Source organism: Myxocyprinus asiaticus, chromosome 18, assembly GCF_019703515.2.
Source record: "Myxocyprinus asiaticus isolate MX2 ecotype Aquarium Trade chromosome 18, UBuf_Myxa_2, whole genome shotgun sequence".
Lineage (NCBI taxonomy): Eukaryota > Metazoa > Chordata > Actinopteri > Cypriniformes > Catostomidae > Myxocyprinus > Myxocyprinus asiaticus.
In genome coordinates this window covers 290,001-314,643 of record NC_059361.1, presented here as the reverse complement: position 1 = coordinate 314,643, position 24,643 = coordinate 290,001, and the positions used below count along the sequence as shown (strand labels likewise).

General features: G+C 38.3%; 1 protein-coding gene across 1 annotated transcript in view; it reads left to right on the top strand.

Moving 5' to 3' along the window:
- Positions 1 to 24,643, top strand: part of tmtc2b (transmembrane O-mannosyltransferase targeting cadherins 2b) — a 192,921-nt gene that overhangs the window by 167,445 nt on the left and 833 nt on the right. The window contains exons 9-12 of the mRNA XM_051724587.1: positions 2,647 to 2,728; positions 5,167 to 5,281; positions 10,063 to 10,126; positions 23,073 to 24,643. The exon at positions 23,073 to 24,643 is cut by the window's right edge and continues 833 nt beyond it. Coding sequence (XP_051580547.1) covers positions 2,647 to 2,728; positions 5,167 to 5,281; positions 10,063 to 10,126; positions 23,073 to 23,255 — 444 coding nt within the window. The 3' untranslated portion in view covers positions 23,256 to 24,643. The remainder of the gene's footprint in view (positions 1 to 2,646; positions 2,729 to 5,166; positions 5,282 to 10,062; positions 10,127 to 23,072) is intronic.

Below are 24,643 nucleotides of genomic sequence, written 5' to 3'. Positions count from 1 at the left end.
AATTTATTTATTTGGTACATAACAAAATAATGTATAGTCATATAGTTATTATTATCACAAATAAAACCCTTTCTAGGTGATATCCCTGCTGGAGAAAAAAAAAACATTTTACAGAAATATTCCAGGTTAGAAACAAGTGAAGCTCAATTGACACAATGTTGGTTAACACAGAAAATAATTTTAACTTGTTCCATAATGCAAAAATTCAACGTGTTAACATTATTTTAGTGTGATTAAATTCATTTACTGGGATTACAGGTTATTCCAGCGTTACGTCATCATAGAAACAGTAATAAAATAGGATATAACTTTACACAGAAAAGGTTAGTAAGGCTACGTCCATATTAATACCTGGATACATCTGAAAACTGCGTTTTCGTTTTCGAAACGCTCTCTGTCCACACTGCCGTTTTCAAGTGTTTTCCAGTTGCTCGTCCACAATGAAATGTGTTAAACTCTTAAATCCCCTTACTGCACATGTGGAAAATCCCCATTCCATGTACGGTCTGAAATGCAGTTGTCCTCGTGTTCTTTCGCCATACACCATTTCCGAGTTAACTTTGCGTCGCGTTTGAAGGAATGCATTATGAAGCTTGTACAAAGTAACATTTATCTTTAACAACGCTCTCAAAGTGAATAACGGGCACAATAACGCCGCTACAATGTGGGCCCTCTTGACTGTTTTGTGTTGAATAGATCACATGACTGCGTCACATGACAACAAATACGTCATTGCTTTCGGAAATCTCCATCTTCCCCATCCTCACTACAATGCAAATACAGCGTTTTCAGATTTATCCACTTGAGAGAGCGTTTTCAAAAAACTCAACAATGCCGTCTCCGTGTGGACGGAAGGCCAAAACTGAGAGAAAAGATGCTTTTTCAAACTAAAGTGTGTAAGTGTGGACATAGCCTATTTGATTTTATCACACTAAACTCACGTTAACACTCATATTGTTTACTGTCACCTAACCATCAGACCAGCCTTGGTCTAGACAACGTTTAGAGTCAGATTGGAAGACCAGCTAAACTCTTCAGGCTGGTTTAAGCTGTGTTTTTTCAGCAGGGATGAGATCCTGATTTACCTGATGATGACCGTCTGACTGCACATGATCTCTCATGAATTTAGAAAATGCTGCATCATCATATCGCAATGCTGTTTGTTTTCTTAATGTTTAGTTTACATTATTGTCCAGCTATGGCTGAAATGTGGTCTTTGGTCTCACCATAGCAACAAACCAATCAAAACAATCACATAAACTTTAAAACATACAGTTTCATATATAGAAGATGAAAGAAAATGATCATTTTATGACAGGCTTTTGTTTTCTGTCACATTCTTTTATTTTCTATAATTATATTTATTCCTGTTAAAAGCACGAGTGAGGGAACAAGTGAGTGATGAGGAAGAGCGTCAGTGTGTCCGGGGTTTAGTTCCTGTCGGAGGACATGAGATCTCCAGGGTCAAAGGTCAGAGGGGGAGATGTGAAGAAACTGAGCTCTTTCCCTGCTGTGCTGACCTTCCCTGACCTCTACACTCAAACAAACGGGGTCAAAGATCATGACCCCAGGGGTTCCTCAGACGCGTTATTGAATTCTCTCATTTCCGTGGCTAATCAGACTCAGACTGTTCACAAGCACTTCAGAGACGTCAGGACAGAAGTGTGTGTCTGTTGTGTCTGTGATGACACGCTCAGATCAGTGTGTGTGTGTGTGTGTGTGTGTGTTCAGGATATTGCTGTAGAGTAATAACATGACCTCAGTCAATCACACTGACGCTTGTGTGTGTTTGTCAGGAACTTCACAAATCTTATGATGGTGCATAATCTGTACTTCACCAAGACAAACAAATACATCTATTGCATATGTCAAAATGAAACCCCCCAAAAAAACACCTTTTTTTAATGTTTTCTTGGTTTTTATTTTAATCTTTTGCCCTCATTTTATTTTATATATATATAGTAGAGAGTGAAGGTAAATACGGTGGAAAGTATTTGGACTCTTAAGTCACACTTAAACTGTTTGAATGTGATTGTGGGATCAGGAGCTCGAACCTTCATCACCCAGATGAGCACCACTGCACCACAGCTCTGCCCTTTGTGTCTACAGGTCAACTGTCCCATGTGATTATTTCTGTTATTTCTCACACGCTCTTGACATGGTGTAATGATGCAAACATCCACGTCTAACATTAAACTCGTTAGATAATAAATAAAGCTCTTCAGGGATTTCAGTGTAAATAAAAGTCTCTCAGTGTTTTGCAGCTGCTCTGTTTATCAAGTGTCTGATAGTAATGTGTCTCAGACTGGAACTAATATGGATTTCATTCACGCCTTATTATTGCATTAAACTTGGACTCCCTTTATTTCTTTAAAATCCCAATGCAATAAAATATCATTAATTCCATTGTGTCTCAACAACACTTTGTGAACATTGTGTAATGAATAACATGTACTTTTATGGTGTTTGTTAGAAGTCTTCAAGCAATAAAATACTTCATGTAAAGTTCTTTGAATTTCTAATGTGTGTATTAATAACAACATGGACCATTGTCATTTCTAAACACATTTCCTGTTGCTGCACTGAAGATGAAAAATGAAGGATTTCACCCTACAGAAATTCCTGATCTGTTTGTTTTTATTTCAGGGTCAGAAACCGGAAGCGGAGAAGTTCTTTCTGAAGGCCATCGAGCTCGATCCTACTAAAGGAAACTGCTATATGCATTATGGTCAGTGAAACTATGTTTTATCTCTCCCAAATATGCACACATGGACTTAAACATTGTTAGCTGCTCACCCATAATGAGACTATAATGAGATCACAGGAATCCAGACCTCGTCTGTATCCTAGTTCTGCTGATTCAGTGGAATTCACAGAATACTTCTCTAAAATGCTGCATTAGCCTTAATTGTTCTCGTTTAGGCCTTTATCTGACATTAGTCTTGTAAATGAGGTTGTGTTTCTCAGTAAGATTGATGATGTTGTGCATAAAGTCATTGTGTCATGTAAAGTACAGATGTGACTCCAGTGAGACTGAATAATCAGGCTTTATTTCTCAAAGGAAAACCTCATATGAGCGCTCGTGTGTCTGGATGAACGAGATTTAGCCAAATTACATCCTGCAGCCAACTGAGAATTACTGTATTATTGAAGCTCAGTTTACTTTTATGAAACACATTTTTGTCTCCCTGCAATATCTTTGCTTAAATTAAGGGAAAATGAAGGGAAAAAAGTTATATATATATATATATATATGGTGGTCCATCAGTCACGTTACTGCATTTCTTTATACACTAGCAAAGCTTGTTATAAAACACCATCATATTATTAAATGAATCATACATTTGAACAATATCCTTCAGCATACAGTGAGGTTCAAAAGTGCACTTGTGAGTTTTTCTAAAGTAATACTGTGTTTTATTACATATTATGTCAGCACAACAGTTTGCCTCTGAGTTTTTCAGTATTTGGTTCAGTGTGTCACTCGTTTGTGACACTGAAGCTGACATGAACCTTGATGTTCTATTCATTTATGCCATAATGTTTCTTTGTTTGATAAATAAATGAAGTGTGGTTATTAATCTCGTATTTTGAATGTGGACTTTTAACTCTACTGTATATGTGTCTTCCTAACATTATTTTCAACAGTTTCTCCTCATATTGGAGATGGTTGACTCGTCCTTGGATGCTCTTGTTGGATGTATTTAATCCAGATAAACACAGAATCGCTGGCTAACCCTGATAACGTGTTTTCCACTCGGTTGCTGCCAAGGCATCTGTGTAATTGAATACGTGTCTGATCAAACATCTCTGGATCATGTACTATCAGAAGGCCAGTAAGGATGATCTTGTATTGTTCTCTGGTGTGTAAACACTGTACTGGAGAACGTGACTCCACGTTTTATATTTTCCATTTCCATTGATAAAACGATTGATAAAACCCAAAGACTTACATTGGCTCATTTGGTGTTGGTGAAGCTCCTTTGAGACTCTATATTCTCAAGCTACAAGCTACTCATAACTTAAAGTAGTTCAACTACAGTCAAGCTACTAACAAAAAAGAAGCTAACTACATTGAAGATATTTAAAGTCCCCTTTAAGGCTGTGCAGGGCTCAAGTGAATCAGTTAATCATGTATGTGAACCAGTTTATTTACAGTAGATGAACCATCTGAAAGAACCGACTCACTAAAATGAATCTGAGTTCCCAGCACGATATTAGGGAATCGTTTATTTTAATAGGGTCATAAAACTGTCCGAAAAGAATCAATTCACTTGAATGATTGTTTGTTTTTGTTTTTTATTTTATCCCCTTTTCTCCCCTATTTGGCATGCCCAATTCCCACTACTTAGTAGGTCCTCGTGGTGGTGCGGTTACTCACCTCAATCCGGGTTGCCTCCGCTTCTGAGACCGTCAATCCGTGCATCTTATCACGTGACTCGTTGTGCATGACACCGCGGAGACTCACAGCATGTGGAGGCTCATGCTACTCTCCACGATCCACACACAACTTACCACATGCCCCATTGAGAGCGAGAACCACTGATCACGACCACAAGGAGGTTACCCCATGTGACTCTACCCTCCTTAGCAACCGGGCCAATTTGGTTGCTTAGGAGACCTGGCTGGAGTCACACTTGAATGATTGTTTGTTTGTTTTTCCCCACTGCTACATGAGAGACAAAGAGGACGGTTTTTGTGTTTATTTCTTTTCCTTTTTTTTTTTTTTTTTTTTTTTGCAAAACACAAGATGCTTGAATCCATCTCTTCTCTATATAACTGAACTCCTTAGGTTTCACTCAAAGCTATTTGTGGAAAAATGTCTGGTTTTGGCGCAACAGTTCAGGCATGTGTTTAGACACAGATATTTATTCACTCTCAGTCTTGACTGATTCTTCTAGTCCAGAAGTGCAAAGCTTTCAGATCCCAGTCAGTCCCCTTTCACAATCCTGCAGAAGTCAGCATTTCATTTGTCATGGAGATGTGCCTATCGGAGAAATCTCAGTTGGACAAATCATCTGTCATTGGCTAGTGCAGTATATCTCATGTTTCAGAATCACTGAGCAGGCAGGCCGAACCGTCCCACCGCCAAAGGAAATATTTCACATTCGTCTTTCTGAGGGAGTCAAAGAAAATATCAAATGAAATTCCCCTTTCCTTCTTCAGGTCAGTTTTTGCTGGAGGACTCGAGACTTTTGGAAGCTGCTGAAATGGCACAGAAAGCCGCCCAATTGGACAGTGAAGAATTTGATGTGGTTTTCAGTGCAGCTCATATGCTCAGGTGAGACAGACATGCTAACATCCATATGGACAACAGAAATATTTACCATGATTGAAGATCCGCATTCCTGTGGAAAGCAGAAATGTTTCCCACAGTGCACAGCAGTGATTCTCACCTGCACCACTGACCTATAAATGATAAATAAACACTGATAAATGCAAATAATAAAATGCAACTAATCATGCAATTGTGCATTGTTATGTAGGATAGCAAAATAAATAGATTTAAAAAATAAAGGAGAAAAAAAATCATGTCCTCTCTGTGCATCCTCCATTCTCTCTCTCTGTCTCTCTTTCTCGCTCTCTCTGCATCCTCTCTCTCTCTCTCTCTCTCTCTCTCTCTCTCTCTCTCTCTCTCTCTCTCTGCATCCTCTCTCTCTGCATCCTCTCTCTCTCTCTGCATCCTCTCTCTCTCTCTCTCTCTCTCTCTCTCTCTCTCTCTCTCTCTCTCTCTCTCTCTCTCTCTCTGCATCCTCTCTCTCTCTCTGCATCCTCTCTCTCTCTCTCTCTCTGTGCATCCTCCATTCTCACTCTCTCTCTCTCTCTCTCTCTTTCTGCATCCTCTCTCTCTCTCTGCATTCTCCATTCTCTCTCTATCTCTCTCTCTCTGCATCCTCTCTTTCTGTGTCTCTCTCTCTCTCTGTATTCTCTCTCTCTCTGCATCCTCTCTTTCTGTCTCTCTCTCTCTCTCTCTCTCTCTGTATTCTCTCTCTATCTCTGCATCCTCTCTTTCTGTCTCTCTCTCTCTTTCTCTCTCTCTCTCTCTCTCTCTCTCTCTCTCTCTATATATATATATCTTTAATTTGTATGGATGTTGCAGCTGCACTAAGTTAAAATCTCTCCATTCTGGACTTGTAATGAAAAGCTGGCATTAATCCTGTTGGCTCGAGGTTTCTGTTGAACACTCTTCTCTGATAATGACTACACAGAGCTCACATGATACACAGTTACACATTTCCTGAAAGTACTGCAGCCTTACAGCACATTTAGCACACTGCTTTGTGCTACATGAGTTTGAACACTTGGTTATTAATTGTTGGCTCGTGGTGGGACTCGTTTAAAGATCAGAATAAATTATAGTATAGATTAAAGTTTTTAGGATAAATTATAAGTTCATAAGAACGTTCCTAAGTGCAATTCTTGAAAAATTCTCAAGAAGTTATAAAATATTTTGTTAGGAACATTTTTTTTTTTTTTCTTAAAAATAAAACGAGGCTTTGACATTGTCTGATCAGCCTGCTCTTGTTTAATAGCCTACAACAAATTCAGTACTTCAACACTGGTAAATCATAACAATAAATGTATCTTTTAACTTTTTTTTTTTTAAGTAGCAAGCACCTCGCCATCATTGTTTTGAATGTAAAGTACGTCAGATGTGTTAGTTTAACAACATTAACCGTCAGGAGAATTTACTTGCTGCATTTTATAACTTTTAATCTGACATGGAGGAAAAGAAAAGAAACAAAACTTTAGCAGACAAGAGCTGGAGGTTCTTGTTGAGGAAATTACTGCAAGGAAAAAGTTCTTGGGAAGCTCGATCATTATATCACGTCAGAAATTAAGAGGCGGGTAAATGGGAAAGGGTGGCAGAGGCTGTCTCTGCTGTGCCCATCTCCGATAGTGATGTGGATTGGGGGGTTAAAAAGAGTCTCAGCTTTCTAATGTTATTATTGATTATTGATTATTATGTTTCTATGAACTCTAAAGGTCACGGAGAGAGAGCGTTATATGCAGCACATCCATCAGCATCATCAGTCACCACATTAAGAAGCTTCAAAACAACATTTATTGTTTGAATTGGTGATGACATTTACATGATTTGAATGCTGAAAATAAAAATAGCATTAATCACAAAACAGTCAAAAATGTGTTTTGGTCTAAAATCACATTTCTACGTAAACAGCCCATTATGACTCCAGACTCACCATGAAAAACCCAGTAAATTCATTAAACATATGAACTTTTAGGATTCAAGACAACTGTGAGGTTCTCCAAACTTTAAGATGTTAATTACGACGATTTTTAAGAAAAACATTTTCGAGAATTTTAATGCTTCTTACGTTTTTTTCTTAAGAATGCTAAAAGACAAGAACTTTCTTAAGAAGTTTTTTCGGGAATACAAAATATTTTTAACTCTTTTCTTGCGTTAGAAATGAAGAAGAAAATGGTAGTTGAGAAGAATTTTCTTCTTAAGAATGTTTCGTGAATCCGGCCCCAGGTTCCTTGTGTGTTTGTGTTGGAAGGATCTCGTGTGCGTGTGGAAGTCCAGGGCCGCGTCACATGTTCAGTCTATCAGTGACCCTATAGAAGACCTGCACTTAACATGCATAAATCAGTGTAAGTATAAAAGGCTTTACATGAGACAAACACACCGACTTGTTTATTTTGAAAATACGGTATGTCGTTTTACACGTCTCTAGCATTGTGGTGGGTTTGTAGAATTTCTGTGACATTTATTAAGTTGGTGAGGAAGTAAATACCCTTAAAACTCTTATGTTATACAGTCCTGCAAGGTTACATAAACAAGTCATGAATTATTTTTATGCATTTTCTCAATTGTTGGTAATCACTGTGGAATGACATAATCAGTCGATTGTGGTGAGACAGAGGGAAACTTTTGGTTGCTATTACAGATATAAAAGGTTTAGATCTGAAGCACGAGGTCTAATTGTTGTTGTCTTTGAGATTTACACTTTATATCGCAGTTGTGGTCGTGACAGTGACAGTGGTGCCACTTTCTCACTGTTGCTTAAAGAGATCCTTTTGTTCCTGCAGTTATAATGATCGAGCCGTGTTTTATTGTGTGCATGTGAATGTGACGGGTGAGACGCATGGTCTAGAGGGAAAGATTGTAAAACAGAATGGCGGATGGTGAACACATGCTTCTGTTGAAACGCTGAATTTGAAAATAGCGTTTTCATTTTAAAGCGGTCTCCTTCCATACTGCCGATTTCAGACGTTTTCCAGAAGTTGCTCGTCCACACTAAAACGTCTGAAAACGTTTAAATCCCCTTACTACACATGTGAAGAAAAAAGAAAGAAAACATGTGGACGGAAGGCCAAAACGGAGAGGAAAAGACACGGTATAGTGTGAAACTCACTGATGAGCAAGGATCCGTCATCCCTTTGACTTTATATCTTCAGATAATTTAAAGGTCATCCTCTGACCTTTGTGTACGGGAAAGGTCAGAACAATAGGGACATTTCAATAAAGATGGTGGTGAAATCACTCCCCTTATATAGATGAGCTGTTTTCAGTCAAATGAAACATGCTCCTATTTAGCATTTAATGCAGATTTTATTATTACAAATGATATAATCTGCATATAAATGTGTGTGGAAAGTTCAATGAATTTCATTGTAATGTCTCGTTTGCTTTAATGACAGTATTCAGTTGAGCTAAAGTGATTTGAGAATGTTTTGTGTGATTTAATCACAAGAAATAGTGCAGAATCTGAAATATTCTTTATTTTACATCATATACTGTATCTTAAAACCTTCAGTTTTCCAAGTTAAGTTTCCAAAATAGATTTTGAATCCCAGATAATAATTATATGATGTTTTTTTTGTAGTTATGATTAGTATAAATATGACCCTTCAAACTTTAAATGTTCTCGGTTGTTTCCAGAAGCCTAATTTTATTTTCGTAGTTAAACCATGAGGACATTGCAACCTACTTCTACCACAGATGATATTTCACGAAGCAAACTCAAAACATTGTGACCTGAATGTGCCATCTTTCACTGTACAGAGAGAATATGAAGGACGAAACACAGCAATGGCCCAATAACATCTCTCAGTCAGCACTCTTATTTATTTTTGGCCTTTTATAGTCACAGAGACAGTGCAGATAATGGTGATGGGGACAGCAGGAGGAATGTTGCAAGCCGGATTTGAACCTGCATCATCTATATGAGCACTAAGGCTCGATGTGTCAGAACACGTGCACTAAACACTACACCACGGCTTTTAACTCATTAATCTTCAGCTTTCCACCTGATTTGTATCATAGTGTCGTGTCTGGATTTATCTTCCTCCTCAGACATCATCTTCTCTCACACATGTATGTCAAGGTTTAGCGAGTGGTAAGTTTTCCATGCATACAATTTATCCATCATATTTTCCATGTGCATTTTTTTCCATCATATAAGAGTTATTTCTTAAAACATTTAACCTCGGCTCTCTTGTGGAGTTGAAGAAGAAGAGGATTTATAAATCTGGCAGCCAGAACAAAATCAGTGGTCATCTGCTCTCTCTCTCTCTCTCTTTCATCATTATAAACCAGCCTCTCTTGACCTGCTATCATTGTGTCCATATTGAACTCTCTTCACAAATAAAGATTTGTTACCAGCAGATACAACCAGCTCTAGGATACACAGTGACCCCAAAACCATTTAAATATATGAATGTCATTGCAATAGATAATAAAATATCAAAGCACAAGTACACTTTTCAAGTAAAACATTTCATAAACAGAAGTTTGTTTGGTTTGAACCAAAAATGTTAGTGTTAAATGTTCATAGTGAATGTGCTGATGTTCCTCTGCTGGGACACCTGTGTGAACTTGAGGGGAACTGACTTTATCTAATACTATGAAATGGGTTATTCATTCAGTCTGACTTAAGTGTCCAAGTACTATGTTTTTTTTCCTTGACAAAATGAACCTTTTGTTTTAAAGGAGCCAAAAATCTTCTAAGAGCGACCCATGAAATGAGGGTTTAATGGCCAATGAGAATTGTGTTGTGGGACAGAATGAAGTAACTCAGTGTTTTGCTCTTTCAGGCAAGCGAGCCTCAACGATGCAGCTGAGAAATACTACAGACAAGCAGCGAGTCTGAGATCTAATGTAAGTAAAGATCAGTGACACACATCAGACATCTACACACATGATGTTTAACATGAACTGACTGATGTGACTGCCAACACATCACTGACCAGCTGTACAGAGAGCTTTGATAGGGGTTTTATGTAATTCACAGTTTGAGCATCAGTCACAAACTTTAAAGTGTTGCAGTGTGTCAGAGTAAAACTGAGAGTTCTCAATAAAAACAGTTGTTTGATTTCTTTAGAATATGTAAATATATGTCTGAAGTTCAGTGTGCTATTAACTAAAATGAAGCTGCTGTTTTGAGTTCTGCAAAGATGTTCTTCATCGTTTTGGACATGAAGAAGCACAAAGGTAAATGAAAACCTAAAAATAATGACCAATCACTGAACATTCATTTTAACATTAACCTAAAACAGTAAACTTGATGTTGATTAAAAAAAGAAGGAAAACCTGATGTATGCTTCAGTCATAGTCATAGACATCCACTGTGAGCACATAAGTGTTAGAGCTGCACAATTAAACTGAACAATTAATCCAGATTACAAATATAGCTGCTGCAGTTAACATGAAAAGAATCAATTACAGCATTTCATTCAGGTGTACTTCCATTGCATAAAAATTCTCTATTTACAACATTTTTTTTTTTCATATTTCATATTTATTTGTGTAGCACTTTTCACAACACACATTGTTTCAAAGCAGCTTTACAGAAGATCATGCATTAACAAAAAATTAAACTGTAAAATCTATAAAGTCTTAGAACCACCATTGTGTAGTTCAATTAAATATGATTGTAAATTGTGTATGAAAATAAATAATTAAATAGTTATATAATAATTGTATTTAGAACCCCGGTGAGCAAGCTGAAGGCGACTGTGGCAACACAAAACTCCATAAGATGTTGGTTAATGGAGGAAAGTAACTTTGTGAGAAACCAGACTCACTGTGGGGCCAGTTTCCCTCCTTCTGACTAAACAACATGAATATAATGACAATATTAGTTATTTATGTGCAGTGCAGGTCATGGTTTAAAATGATTAAACTAAGTAAGCGTTAAGGGTCAGTGTTTAAAACAAAGATTTTGTATGAACTGTAAGATTAATGACTAATGTCTTTGAAGTTCATCCTGGATTAACTGCAGAAGTTCACATAGATGCATTGTCCTTTGTTAGTTGACTGATGAAGGCTTTTGTTGGAAATTAATTGATAGTCTGTGTATTACATTATAAGAGTGTTGTCCATCATTAGACCAAGATGATGCAGGCAGTGATCAGTGAGGTGCATCACAGTTCAACCGGCAGGTCATTTCTGTGAGGTTCGGTGGGGTCCATCATAAGTCCAAGGTTCAGGCAGTGGCATATGAAGTATCCCATGTCTTACAGTTGGAGTTGGCATCAGTTCATCCTCTGAAGTTCATCGTAACAGACTGAAGTGATGTCTGGCTGGCACCAGCTGCATTTAGTCATCATCACTCAGAGACACATAGCAGTGGAGTCCAACACCAAGCAGGAATGGAGCTGGATCTGGTTGATTCTGGGATATGAATCCCGAGGTTGAGACAGGGAAACAAATATAATAATATTAGTGTAGATGCCATTCAATTTATTGCAGAGTTATAGATCATGATAGATGTTTCTGGTTCCAGCAGACTTAACTAAAGCAGCTTAATTGTGAGTTGAAGGATAAATTAGGTGTATGTCTGGCTAAATAGATGAGTCTTTAGTCTAGACTTAAACTGAGTGAGTGTGTCTTTATCTCGAACAGTGTTAGGGAGACTATTCCATAGTTTAGGAGACAAATAGGAAAAGGATCTACCTCCTTTTGTGGATTTTGATATTCTAGGAACTATTAACAGGCCAGAGTTTTGTGATTATAATGAACGTGATGTAATATAGCGTGACAGAAGGTCACTTAAGTACTGTGGAGCTAGACCATTCAAAGCTTTGTATGTAGTTAACAGAATTTTAAAATTAATACGAAATTTAACAGGTAGCCAATGTAATGATGATATAATAGGGCTAAAATTATCATATTTCTTGGTTCTAGTCAGCACTCTGACTGCTGCATTTTGAACCAATTGAAGTTTATTTATTGATCTTGCTGGACATCCTCCCAGTAATGCATTACAATAATCTAATCTTGAGTTCATGAACGCATGAATTAGTTTTTCAGCATCAGCAACAGAGAGCATGTGTCGTAATTTAGAAATATTTCTGAGGTGGAAGAATGCTGTTCTACAAACATTGGAAATGTGATTTTCAAAGGACAGATTGGTATCAAATATAACACCTAAGTTCTTCGCTGTAGAAGACGATGTAGCAGTACATCCATCGAGAGTCAAATTATATTTTAGCGGCTTATTTTTAGAGGTTTTTGGCACAATAATTAGTACCTCTGTTTTGTTGGAATTGAGTAGAAGGAAATTTCTGGCCATACAATCTTTGATTTCATTGATACAGTCTGCTAATTTGGAGAAATGTGAATATTTGTTGGGTTTAGAAGAAATATAAAGTTGGGTATCATCGGCATAACAGTGGAAACTTATTCCATGATTCCTGATAATATCTCCCAGGGGAAGCATATATAAGGAGAAAAGCAGAGGCCCTAAAACTGATCCCTGTGGCACTCCATACTTAACTTTTGTTTGATTTGACAAATCCTCATTTACACAGACAAAGTGGTAGTGGTCTGATAAATAGGACCTAAACCATGCTAATGCAAGTCCACAAATGCCAACATAATTCTCCAGCCTATTCAAGAGAATGTCATGATCTGTCATGTCGAAGGCAGCACTAAGATCTAAAAGCACTAGAAGAGAAATGCAGCCGTGATCAGATGATAAGAGCAAGTCATTTGTAACTCTGATAAGTGCAGTCTCTGTACTGTGATGAGGCCTAAATCCTGACTGAAATTGTTCATATATACTATTTCTCTATAGAAATGAACATAGTTGGGAGGACACTACCTTTTCTAGTATTTTCAACATAAACGGGAGATTTGACATCGGTCTGTAATTAGCCAATTCTCCAGGATCAAGTTGTGGCTTCTTACTAAGCGGTTTGATAACTGCCATTTTAAAGTTTCTTGGGACATGTCCTAAGGATAGTGAGGAGTTAATAATATTAAGAAGAGGTTCTGGGATTACTGGTAATACCTCTTTTAAGAGCTTAGTTGATACTGGATCTAATATACATGTTGTGGAGTTTTTGATGAGTTTTGTTAGCTCTTCATGACCTATGACAGCGAAGGATTGAAGTTGCATGTGAGTAAAATTATGAGACACTGTTTTCTGAGGTACTGTGACAGATGATTGCATAATTCCAAATGTATTTATGATTATTTCTATTTTATCAGTAAAGAAATTCATGAAGTCATTACTGTTGTGCTGCGATGGAATATCTGGTTCTGTTGAGGCTTTATTCCTAACCAATTTAGCCACAGTACTGAATAAACACGTAGGATTGTTGTGGATATTTTCTATGAGTTTGCTAAAATATGCTGACCTGGCAGCTTTTAGTGCCTGTCTGTAGCTACAGACACTATCCTTCCATGCACTGCGAAATACCTCTAATTTTGTATTCTTCCACTTGTGCTTCATTTTCCGAGCTGCTCTCTTGAGAGCATGATTGAGACGAGGTAATGATCTGAGATGTCATCGCTCTGTGGTAGAATGTTTACAGTATCAACATCAACACCATATGACAGAATTAAATCTAGCGTATGATTATGGTGATGAGTTGGTCCTGTCACATTTTGTCTGACTCCAAGAGAGTTGAGAATATCGATAAATGCTAATCCCAATGTGTCATTTTCATTATCTATGTGAATGTTGAAGTCACCAACAATTAAAGCTCTATCTACAGTAACTACTAGATAGAAAATTTGCAAATTCTCCAAGGAAACCAGAGTATGGCCCGGGTGATCTATATACTGTAGCAACGGTAAAAGACGACAGAGATATTTTATTTATATCTGTTGGTGTCACATTAAGCATTATTAGTTCAAAAGACTTAAAATGATATCCTGTCCTCTGAGTAACACCAAAAACATCACTGTAAATTCTAGCAACACCTCCTCCTCGACCCTTCAGACGAGACTCATGTTTATAACAATATCCTGGGGGAGTAGATTCATTTAAACTAATATATTCATCCGGTTTAAGCCAGGTTTCAGTCAAACAGAGCACATCCAAACTATGATCTGTAATAATTTTATTTATAATTAGTGATTTGGTAGAAAGAGATCTAATGTTTAGAAGCCGTACTTTATACAATGTTTATCTTCAAATTATTATTTTTTTTTTTTTTCAAGTTTGACCTTAATCAGATTTTTTCTAAATGATTTAGTGAGTGGTTTGTGTTTGGTAGTTTGTGGAACAGGCACAGTCTCTATATGATATATAGGTGAGACAGTCTCTATGTGCTGAAGTTCATGTGACCTGTGTGACGTCTCAAGGCATCTAGCAGATGTTCAGATTAACCAGTTTGTCTGCTTCCTGACCTGGGCCCCAGTTAGTCAAATACTATCATTATTAAGATTATGAGCCAAATTACTAGAGAGGGGACCTGCACCTTCCCTGGAGGGATGGCGTCCATCTCTCTTTAGCAGGTCAGGTCTACCCCAAAAACTCTTCCAATTGTCTATAAATCCTATGCTATTCTTTGGACACCACTCAGACATCCAGCCATTCAGTGACACTAATCTACTATAAACCTCGTCACCATGACGAGCAGGGAGGGGCCAGAGCATATTACAGTGTCAGACATCATTTTTGCAAGTTCACACACCTCTTTAACATGATCTTTAGTGATCTCTGATTGGCAAAGCCGGACATCAATAGTGCCGACATGAATACAAATTTTAGAAAAATCTGTGTTTAGCATTAGCCAGCACTTGTAAATTTGATCTGATGTCAGATGCCCGAGCCCCAGAAATGCATTTAACAATAGTGGCTGGAGTCTCTATTTCCACATTCCTTACAATAGAATCACCCATGACCAAGGCTCTTTCAACATGATTCTCAGTGGGTGCATCACTGAGTGGGGAGAATCGATTGGAAGCCCTAACAGGAACGGGAGAGTGGTGTCGCTTTGCTGAGTGAGTATGCCACCGAGACGTCACCCAAACGCCCTGCTGCGGGGGCTCTAGAGCAGGAACCAAAGTGCGTGTGTTGCTCGCTGGACTACCCACATCCGAAACAGTATCTACCGGCTTCTCTTTCTCACTGACCTCCACTAGCGTTCGGATGCATGTCTCTAACTCATTAACCTTCTCCGTCAGCCTGACTAATTCCTTACATTTATCACATGTGAATCCCTCACTGCTGACAGAAGAAGCTTTAGTAAACATGTGGCATGCAATGCAGGAAGCAATAACATGAACAGATGCCATGACATACCGCAATTGTTTGTTGTTGTTTCTTGTTGTTATGGTTGTTCTTGAGCGGCGAGGGTTTGAAATCAATGTGTACTTGAATGCAATGGCAAATCAGAAGTGTTTAAATTATTCTAAAGGCATATCAGTAATGATCACTTTCTTTGTATCATTTATTCAAAATGTTAATAACATTAAGAATATGGCATGCTGTTTCCAAAAACAACCTGGAATATTCCTGGAATAAGTCTTCATGTTGCACATATGATGTTGATTTAATGTACCAAGTACCAATTGTTGTGCTGTCAGTGATTGTCATGTGTAGTAAAATATTATTTCCTTGAAGTTCATTCAGATTATATTTCTGCTGTACCACCAGCTGTAACGCCTGAGTTTTCATGAACAAATGGACATTTCCATGAGTGTTACACTGTTGTACAGCATCTGGACAGCGTTTGCACTGGGTTACCTCTGGTCTTTGGGGCTGTTTGTCTCCTGAACAGCTGTTTCAACATAGGTCACCAGATCTTTTCCACATCTGGTTGTGCTGATGCTGTCACTGCATGCCGATATGCTGTTGTGAGAGATACTGTGTGGTCGAGAGGTGAAGAGAGACAGTGGAAGAGGATGGACGAGGTCAAAAAATGACTTGAGGCCACAGTGGGGAAGATTCCCCAATCACGACTGTTCACTTCCTGTCATGTGACAGTAACTTGTCTGTAGTTGAAAGCATCTCTGTGCTGATGTTTATTAATTGTTTTTAGCTGGTGAGGACACAGGACGTCTAAAATGGATGTCTGTGGGTATTATCAGCATCTGGAGGACTATTTAAAATGGCAGAAATCAGGTGTCACATTCTTCTGGACAGTGTATAAACACAGGTGTGCAACTGTGAGTTGTACAAAAAAATAAAGAAAGAAATCTTTCCAATTTAAGGTGAGCCTAAAAGAGGCCATTCAGAATTCACTTAATCTGTGTTAATAATGTGCTTTTGTTTATAACTGAGACCATTTACACAAGACATATAAATGCATAGAGATTAAAGTTATTATTTAAATGAATTAATATTGCTTTGAAAGAAGGTAGCATAAAAAAGCAGAACTATCAGTACTGGCAGATATTCTAAATAAATGCATATCAGTATCGGCACACAAACTTTGTCCCTGGTTTCTTTTAAATCCATTTTATGAAGTTAAAGTGTGAAATTGCCCTAAATTGCAGTGCCAGAGATATCCAGTGTGAATTAATGTGCTTCTGTGATAGTTTTCAACCACTTTTGGATACATTTGGCTTTGCGTTTCATAAATGGCTGGATTTAATTAGTTTTTACTCATATATGTGTCACCTGAGTGCAGTTAATGCCACAGTTTGCAGTTCATTTGTCCCTCAGTCTCATTTTGAGGTTTGACTTCCCTGTGTTGGGTCAAATAATGCTAAAATATTACTTCTGCACTACAATAATCGTCTCTTTCTATATTTCCGTGTGGAATGACCTGGCAGCTGGCCTAAACAGTCAGTTAGTGTAAGATTTTTGGATTTCCTCTCCTGAGTGTTGAAGAATATACGGCCGTCTCCCCTCAGAGGTGGCAAACCAGGCATGAAGCTTAACCAGAATGTTTTTTAGATTAAATCATGTCGCTCTCTTGCAATTATTAATATTATTTTTTGCATAACGGAATCAGCTAGTGTTGCCGATTTCATGCCAGCTTTTGTTTTGGTCCCAACCGCTGCAAACGAATGTGTTTCTCAATGTCCGGTGGCCTTGCATGGTATGCTGGGATTTCTTTAGGTGCTTTTTGATTTACGTGTCTTTTTAAATCGCCTTAAGCGAGAAGAATCAGCGTATTCAACATATTGTTTCCATTGAAGCTTGATGCATTCAACATTATTCATGCGACCCTGACAGAAGAAAAACAGATTATGTGTGTCCAGAAGAGTTATAGACTGGAGAGTAACAGAGATTCTGGCTAAATTTATGGACCTGTGAACCCCAAAACTTTTAAGAAATGCCAATGACAATGGCAATTCTTTCTGTGCGTTCGCCATAACCTTGACAATAAGCATGCAAACAAGATAAATATTAACCCCTTACACCCTGAGGGCATTTTTAAGGATTTAATGCTTAAATGGTATACCCAAAAGTAAGAGCTTATAACTAGAGTTGGGGTACTCAAGTCCAATTTTAATGGACTTGGACTTGTCATGGACTCGGATGCATTTTTACTTGGACTTGACTCAGACTTGAGCATTTAGGACTCTGGATTTTTTTTAGAGTCCAGCCGAGACCATGGCATTTGTGATGCAGTGACAAGCAAACAAATAAAGTAACATAGGGTGACCATACATCCTCTATTTCTCGGACATGTCCTCTTATTCAGACCTGAAAAAGCATCCGGCTGGGATTTCAAAATGCCTCTAAATGTCCGGGATTTGGCTTTATCTCCATATTGATGTGCTCTCTACAGTTAGTACTATCATACATTCTGTGTATTTGATACTGCGAATCAGTTTCCACATGTATATGTCCTTATGTGTGATTATTCTGGCTGAGAGCAGCAGCGCACTCTTTCAAAGTCTCTCGCTCTCTCTCTCTCTCTCTCTCTCTCTCTCTCTCTTGCCTGCGCACGTGCTGTATGTGTGTGCATGAAAGAGATTCCACACATGCTTTGCCACTCTCATCCAGAAATATCAATAATGTAAGTGCACTTTTAAAAGTGCGTTCCCCAACTCTGCAAATTATTAAATAGAACAAATGTTTTATCAGACTCACGTTTCTACGCAAATCCATTTCTAACTGAAAATTTTGACTATATCGAGACAAAATCAAATATGCTATGTATTAGGGATATTTAAACTAATATGACGGATGAAATAGACCATGATGGAAATGAACAACTCAGTCTGTCACATATTTGTCGTAGGAAAAAAAACTCAATTAAAATTAGAAACATAATAACCTTGGTTATAATGACTGATGCAGCTTTCACTTTCTTTGGTCTATGTTTGAGTGGTGGGAAAAAGCAGCAAATAATTGAAATGTCAACAGAACTGTGTTGAAGGACAGTTTTGTGTTCATACATCTAAAGCATATATGCTTTCATTCTGAAACCACTTTGAAGTCTGTTCAGCAGGATACTAATCATAAAATATATATATGAAATGCAACAGAGGTGTTTTCGTTACATTTATATTGACAAAGTGTTTTTCTTAGTTGTGAAATTTAAAATATGCTTAAAATATTGATGTTGAGTTTACAGTTACAATTTTAATTTAGATTCATGAAAAGATTAATTCGGACTCGACTCGGACTCGGCCTGTTATGGACTCAGTCTTGAGTCCGACTCGGCCCCATTTGGACTCGGACTCGATTGTTTAAAGACTTGGACTCGGCCTGTTATGGACCTGGTCTTGAGTCCAACTTGGCCCCTTTTGGACTCGGACTCGATTGTTTAAAGATTCGAACTTGACTCGGACTCGGCCTGTTATGGACTCGGTCTTGACTTCGACTCGGCCCCTTTTGGACTCTGACTCGATTGTTTAAAGACTCGGACTTGACTCGGACTCGGCCTGTTATGGACTCGGTCTTGACTTCGACTCGGCCCCTTTTGGATTCTGACTCGATTGTTTAAAGACTCGGACTTGACTCGGACTCGGCCTGTTATGGACTCGGTCTTGACTTCGACTTGGCCCCTTTTGGACTCTGACTCGATTGTTTAAAGACTTGGACTTAACTCGGACTCGGCCTGTTATGGACTCGGTCTTGACTTCGACTCGGCCCCTTTTGGACTCTTGACTCGATTGTTTAAAGACTCGGACTTGACTCGGACTCGGCCTGTTATGGACTCGGTCTTGACTTCGACTTGGCCCCTTTTGGACTCTGACTCGATTGTTTAAAGACTCGGACTTGACTCGGCCTGTTATGGACTCGGTCTTGACTTCGACTCGGCCCCTTTTGGATTCTGACTCGATTGTTTAAAGACTCGGACTTGACTCGGACTCGGCCTGTTATGGACTTGGTCTTGACTTCGACTCGGCCCCTTTTGGACTCTGACTCGATTGTTTAAAGACTCGGACTTGACTCGGACTCGGCCTGTTATGGACTCGGTCTTGAATCCGACTCGGCCCCATTTGGACTTGGACTCGATTGTTTAAAGACTCGGACTCTGCCTGTTATGAACTCGGTCTTGAGTCCGAATTGGCCCCTTTTGGACTCGGACTCAATTGTTTAAAGACTTGGACTTGACTCGGACTCGGCCTGTTATGGACTCGGTCTTGACTCTGACTCGGCCCCTTTTGGACTCGGACTCAACCGGACTCAATTGTTTAAAGACTCGGACTTGACTCGGACTCGGCCTGTTATGGACTCGGTCTTGAGTCCAACTCGGCCCCTTTTGGACTCGGACTCGATTGTTTAAAGACTCGGACTCGACTAAGGTGGACTTGAACCCAACACTACTTATATATAAAAAAAAAATATTTTGATCACGCTCAGAGACTCTCATGATACAATGCTGACAAAATACAAAAAGTGCTAAAAATACACTTCTGTTATTATTCATGTTTGACATTATACCTTTTAGTCAGTAAGTATGGACGGTCATTAAATTAACTTTGGTGTTGTTCTCCAACATGTCAACTGTACCATTAAAAAAAACATTTTGATAGTACAATGCAATCCAAAAATATAGCATTTGGAACCACGGTTGCCAAATGTGGACTTTTTTTTTATTTTTATCAAAGTGTCCAAAAACATCTCCAAGCAGGTTTTATTGAACATATATATATATATATATATATATATATATATATCAGAATCAGAATCAGCTTTATTGCCAGTCTTGGTGACAGTCCAAAAAGTCCATAATCATAAAATTCAGATCACTTTGGCTTCCTATTTCATCACTTCAGAAAATGTGCGTTGAGCGTCCTCTTGTGCGCAGTCTTTGTATGTGCAGTCTGGGCATGTTTACATCATGTGGGCACGTGATTGTCCAAATATTGAATCTAACACTCTCCAGACAGCCAATGAGGATGATCTGACACATCTATGAGGATCATGTTTCAGTGTATGGATCCCAGAACAACCGTTGCCATAGAGACGCCATTAGTAATAGCCACCATAGCTTGTTATGACACTCTTTGACTAATAATTCAGGATCTACATATTGTATTATGTCACGTGTGGCCTTGTTTTATTCAGAGCCGTCTACTGTAAGTTATGATTTGCCATTTTTTATAATATGATTATTTTTCATGTAGTTTATAAACAAAAATGTGATGATAATTCAGTTTTCTCTGTTTAGCATATCATATATGTGCATTTCACACACACTCTATTTTTATCTCTGAGTGAAATAAATTTGCTCATTATAATCTACTAATCAAGACCTTTCAAAAGATATATGACACATGGCTGTGTGATGTTATTACTGGTTCTAAATATGATTGTTGTGGTTATGAAAATGGAGCCGTTCTGATTTATCAGCAAATATAAAAGCAGTATTTGAGATTTAGTCAGATCAGCTATATTCATTGTAAAGATAAGAGTCTAAGCTTTAAAACAACTTTGCAGATTAAGCAACTGATTGTTGAGTAATACCATAATATATACAGGTGCATCTCAATAAATTAGAATGTCGTGGAAAAGTTCATTTATTTCAGTAATTCAACTCAAATTGTGAAACTCGTGTATTAAATAAATTCAATGCACACAGACTGAAGTAGTTTAAGTCTTTGGTTCTTTTAATTGTGATGATTTTGCTCACATTTAACAAAAACCCACCAATTCACTATCTCAAAAAATTAGAATACATCATAAGACCAATAAAAAAAAAACATTTTTAGTGAATTGTTGGCCTTCTGGAAAGTATGTTCATTTACTGTATATGTACTCAATACTTGGTAGGGGCTCCTTTTGCTTTAATTACTGCCTCAATTCGGCGTGGCATGGAGGTGATCAGTTTGTGGCACTGCTGAGGTGGTATGGAAGCCCAGGTTTCTTTGACAGTGGCCTTCAGCTCATCTGCATTTGTTGGTCTCTTGTTTCTCATTTTCCTCTTGACAATACCCCATAGATTCTCTATGGGGTTCAGGTCTGGTGAGTTTGCTGGCCAGTCAAGCACACCAAGACCATGGTCATTTAACCAACTTTTGGTGCTTTTGGCAGTGTGGGCAGGTGCCAAATCCTGCTGGAAAATGAAATCAGCATCTTTAAAAAGCTGGTCAGCAGAGGGAAGCATGAAGTGCTCCAAAATTTCTTGGTAAACGGGTGCAGTGACTTTGGTTTTCAAAAAACACAATGGACCAACACCAGCAGATGACATTGCACCCCAAATCATCACAGACTGTGGAAACTTAACACTGGACTTCAAGCAACTTGGGCTATGAGCTTCTCCACCCTTCCTCCAGACTCTAGGACCTTGGTTTCCAAATGAAATACAAAACTTGCTCTCATCTGAAAAGAGGACTTTGGAACACTGGGCAACAGTCCAGTTCTTCTTCTCCTTAGCCCAGGTAAGACGCCTCTGATGTTGTCTGTGGTTCAGGAGTGGCTTAACAAGAGGAAAACGACAACTGTAGCCAAATTCCTTGACATGTCTGTGTGTGGTTGATGCCTTGACACCAGCCTCAGTCCATTCCTTGTGAAGTTCACCCAAATTATTGAATCAATTTTGCTTGACAATCCTCATAAGGCTGCGGTTCTCTCGGTTGGTTGTGCATCTTTTTCTTCCATACTTTTTCCTTCCACTCAACTTTCTGTTTACATGCTTGGATACAGCACTCTGTGAACAGCCAGCTTCTTTGGCAATGAATGTTTGTGGCTTACCCTCCTTGTGAAGGGTGTCAATGATTGTCTTCTGGACAACTGTCAGATCAGCAGTCTTCCCCATGATTGTGTAGCCTAGTGAACCAAACTGAGAGACCATTTTGAAGGCTCAGGAAACCTTTGCAGGTGTTTTGAGTTGATTAGCTGATTGGCATGTCACCATATTCTAATTTTTTGAGATAGTGAATTGGTGGGTTTTTGTTAAATGTGAGCCAAAATCATCACAATTAAAAGAACCAAAGACTTAAACTACTTCAGTCTGTGTGCATTGAATTTATTTAATACACGAGTTTCACAATTTGAGTTGAATTACTGAAATAAATGAACTTTTCCACGACATTCTAATTTATTGAGATGCACCTGTATTTAGTGATCAGCGCCCCCTCTCCGCCCAATACCGGGCCGCTCCCAGTGTAAGAGGTTAAACCTGTTTGCCTTTCTTTCTTTTATTGAACACAAGAGGAGATATTTGAAAGAATTTACCGTAGATCTTTTCGGTGGAACTGTCAACCTTCAACAAGGTTCAAAAGTAGCGATGTCCAAATTCTGAATGAATCATTGTTTTCTGTCATATCTTGTGTCAATCTGTCAATCTGGTTCACAAAACCAATCTAAATTATTTTTTTCAAAAATCATCATCTACTTCCAATTGTGAACTCTGATGAAAGTCTTCTTTTGAAAATGCCTCCTTTTGTGTTCCATGGAAGAGAGGCTTGATATGAGGTTGAGTAAAAGAGTTGAACTTTTCCTTTCTTTCTTCTGTAGTATCCTGCAGCCCTCATGAATCTTGGAGCCATTCTCCATCTGAACGGGAAACTCCAGGAGGCCGAGGCCAATTACCTGAGAGCCTTGCAGCTGAAACCAGATGACACCATCACTCAGTCCAACCTGAGGAAGCTGTGGAACATCATGGAGAAACAGGGCTTGAAGACTCTTGGACACCTTTGACTAATGAGCACCTCCACTGAGGTTTTGAGAGAAACGTTCTCTCTGCTCTCACTACTGAGGTAATCTACAGTCTAGGACAGACTGAGGAAGTCTTCAGAACCTTACAGTACCTCTTGGGATGTTTGAAATGAGCACTGTACATTTGGTAAAATAGAGAACTTCTGGAAGACGTTAAAATTGTAGAGCTCCTCAGACCTGTCAAGAACTTCTATTTGCTCTTCAGAGAGCCTTGAGTCCTCAAAAGGAGTTCTCCACTTGAAGTAGCCCATAGATACATACTTGAAGTCTCATATTGATTAGGTTTGTAATTAGTTAGTTAAAGGGCAATATTTGCTCTGAGGCTGAATAACATTATGATTGAATGAGCATGTGAAGCTTGTCTCTCCATGTACAGTACATTTCAATGTCAATGAGTTCATTCATATAACTGGAATCATTCATATTTATTGAGTACATCATAGCTTACGGACCATTTATTTTCATGCACAAAGGTGATGCATGATTTTATGCCATCTAAACTGATCAACAAAATAACAAATTAAAAGGCCATGAAACACGTCCTAAATCGTTCTCACTCACAGTAAAAACCACAAAAACTGTCCATTGTGTCAAATAAGTGACATTGTATTGACACTGTACATACTCACCATGGATCATATTAGACGCCTTTGTGTTGAACACGGATTCGTACACATCCCATCAGTGTCACGTGAATCCAAACGTACCATACCCACAACATTAGATAAATACTGGGATCATGGAATTGGATCCATCTTGCCAAAAATGACATGAATCCTGAAAGAAACATTGGATAAGCTCTGTCGCCTGAAAGAAATGTTCTCGCGAGCTCTCTTTGCCTTACTTTGTCCAAACTTGTTCTGTAGCAGAAAAACACTTGGCTTGTTTTCCTCGTTGCTTTACTAACATAACAGCTAATGGATCACAAACGGTTATTTCACATTCAGCTGGTTTGGACAGATCCATGGATGTCAACTAGTTCTAATGGTCTCGTTTGCAGTCTGGTCGAATATAGAAGCAAATCTTTGACTGAAAACACTTAACCAAATACAAAACGTTTCACTCTTGCACTCATCTTACAAAATACAGCCATAGATTTAAAAGGGATTGTTTGTATGTAATATTGCTTTAATATTATTTTCTATGTTTGAGTGTTTAAATTTAACCTAATATATAAAAATGACACATTACAGTATGATGTTTTTTTCTCAAACACAGAAAAACGGTGAGCCAGAATCACAATATGCGAATTTCGTGTTCTTCAGTCGTGTTTTCGTTCTTGCAATTACTTTGTCCCTGATGTGAGGATAGATTGCGTTTGAAAAGCTCTTATTTTGTGATCACACAAGTTCCACATTGGTTTTGATATG